Raw genomic sequence first — 1,722 nt, forward strand, 5'->3', positions numbered from 1 at the left:
AATCTCCTCCTCCATGTACTCCTTTAGGAAGGTCATGTTGCAGAGGAAGCGACCAGTGAAGGCCCGGAGCAGCTGGAACAGCAGCTCGATATCTCCGTAATTCTTCCTGCGTGTTCAAATGAGAGGGCCGTAACTGCCGGGACATCCGACCTACCCTCCAGCTGCTCAGAGCCACAGCCCATGCTCTACAGGCCATGCCTACACACAGGGACCCCGTGACCCACGCCTCAGAAGAGCCCACAGGCACCGGAGCCCAGATGCACCCACTTGCAGTAATTCAGCAGACAGTAGGCCAGCAGCTTGGGCTCCTTCCAGTTGGTGGCCGCCATGTTCTCCTTCCGGTGTCTTTCTTGGAAGGTTTCACTGACCCACACACGCCTCAGCTGGCTCACCAGGGAGTGCTGACTGGCCAGCCAGGAATCCTCGTTTTTAACGATGATACTGATGATCTGCCAAAGAGGAGACAGTGAGGACGCCGGCGGGGCTCTCCCTGCATCCCGACGGCACGTTCAGGGCACCGGCCGTGGTGGGGAGCCGCGCTACCTTGACGGCCTGGAACTGCAGGTCCAGCCGCAGCGTGCTGGTGCTCGGCGAGCCGGGGCGCACTGCGGTCTGGGTGCCACCGGGCAGCAGCAGCGTGATGAACCGGTTGGGGTTGGCCGCCAGCACGTCTCGAAGAGGTTTGGCATCTTTGTGTTTTAAGAAACTCTGCAAACAAAACAAATAGCTGTTTTAAGCTAATCAAAGCCCACAAACTATTTTATATTTTAGATGATATGAACTCTAAGGTTCTTCCTAAATCTGAGATAGAATAAAAAAAGAAAAAAAGACTACAAAAGCACTCTCTTTAGAAAGTACTTTTTAGACACTTGGTTTTCATAATTAGAGCAGCTCATTTATCCATTACGATCAAAGTCCTCCAAAGGAGGATTCCTGGACCTGAGCTTTTCTCAGCAGGACACGATGTTTCTAATGCTCAAGTTATATCAGAGAAAAATAAAACCTCAACAGTCAACTACAAATTTCAGACTGTAGAGCAGCACCCCAGTCCCAGCCCGGCTCCCACCATGAACATCCGGCTCCACTGGGGGTCGTTCAGCGTCGCCTCCATCATGAACAGCTCCACTGTCTGCGAGGGGTGGCGCGTCAGGAACTTGATCAGAGGTTCTCTGAAGGGACTGCCAGCCTGGAAGACACGCGGTGAAACCTGCACTGTCTGGGGCTCTGAGGTCTCTCCGGTCCAGCGACTGCCCACGGCTCCGTGTGCACCTTCTCCCCTCATGAGTGGACTGCACGCGCCACAAGCCAACATGAACACCCCACACCTTCCTCTGCTAGATGAACCCAGCTGAAGCATGACACAAAACATTCCCCGTCAAAGACGCAGGAAGAACCGAATGAGCCTGAGCCTGGCCTTTACCTCGATCAACATGGCCCGTTCGGTTTTCATCACGACCTCTAGCAAAGGCTTGACCAGAGTCTGGGGCGCAGCTGGGATCAGATGAAAAAGGTTTATGATGGCAGAGCAGATTTTCATCTCCTAATGGAGAAAGTCAGAAATTAGAAAACAGGCCAATTAATCGCACCAGCCAAAGGCATCAACCTCATACAGACCCTGCTAGGCTCTACTACGTTCGCAAGGCTCGCCAACAGAAGCAGAGTTAACACGTAGAAAGCCACAACTTGCCAACCTCAGCTTCCAGCTGTGGCCGGAGGAAACGA

At 53.3% G+C, this 1,722-nt stretch overlaps 1 protein-coding gene across 1 annotated transcript in view; it reads right to left on the bottom strand.

Moving 5' to 3' along the window:
* Nucleotides 1-1,722, bottom strand: part of TRRAP (transformation/transcription domain-associated protein) — a 91,628-nt gene that overhangs the window by 46,067 nt on the left and 43,839 nt on the right. The window contains exons 33-37 of the mRNA XM_010845741.1: nt 1,421-1,540; nt 1,067-1,186; nt 544-708; nt 268-449; nt 28-106 (exon numbers count right to left, since the gene is read on the bottom strand). Of these exons, the coding sequence (XP_010844043.1) occupies nt 28-106; nt 268-449; nt 544-708; nt 1,067-1,186; nt 1,421-1,540 (666 nt within the window). The remainder of the gene's footprint in view (nt 1-27; nt 107-267; nt 450-543; nt 709-1,066; nt 1,187-1,420; nt 1,541-1,722) is intronic.

Source organism: Bison bison, unplaced genomic scaffold, assembly GCF_000754665.1.
Source record: "Bison bison bison isolate TAMUID 2011002044 unplaced genomic scaffold, Bison_UMD1.0 scf7180017864223, whole genome shotgun sequence".
Taxonomy (NCBI): Eukaryota; Metazoa; Chordata; class Mammalia; order Artiodactyla; family Bovidae; genus Bison; species Bison bison.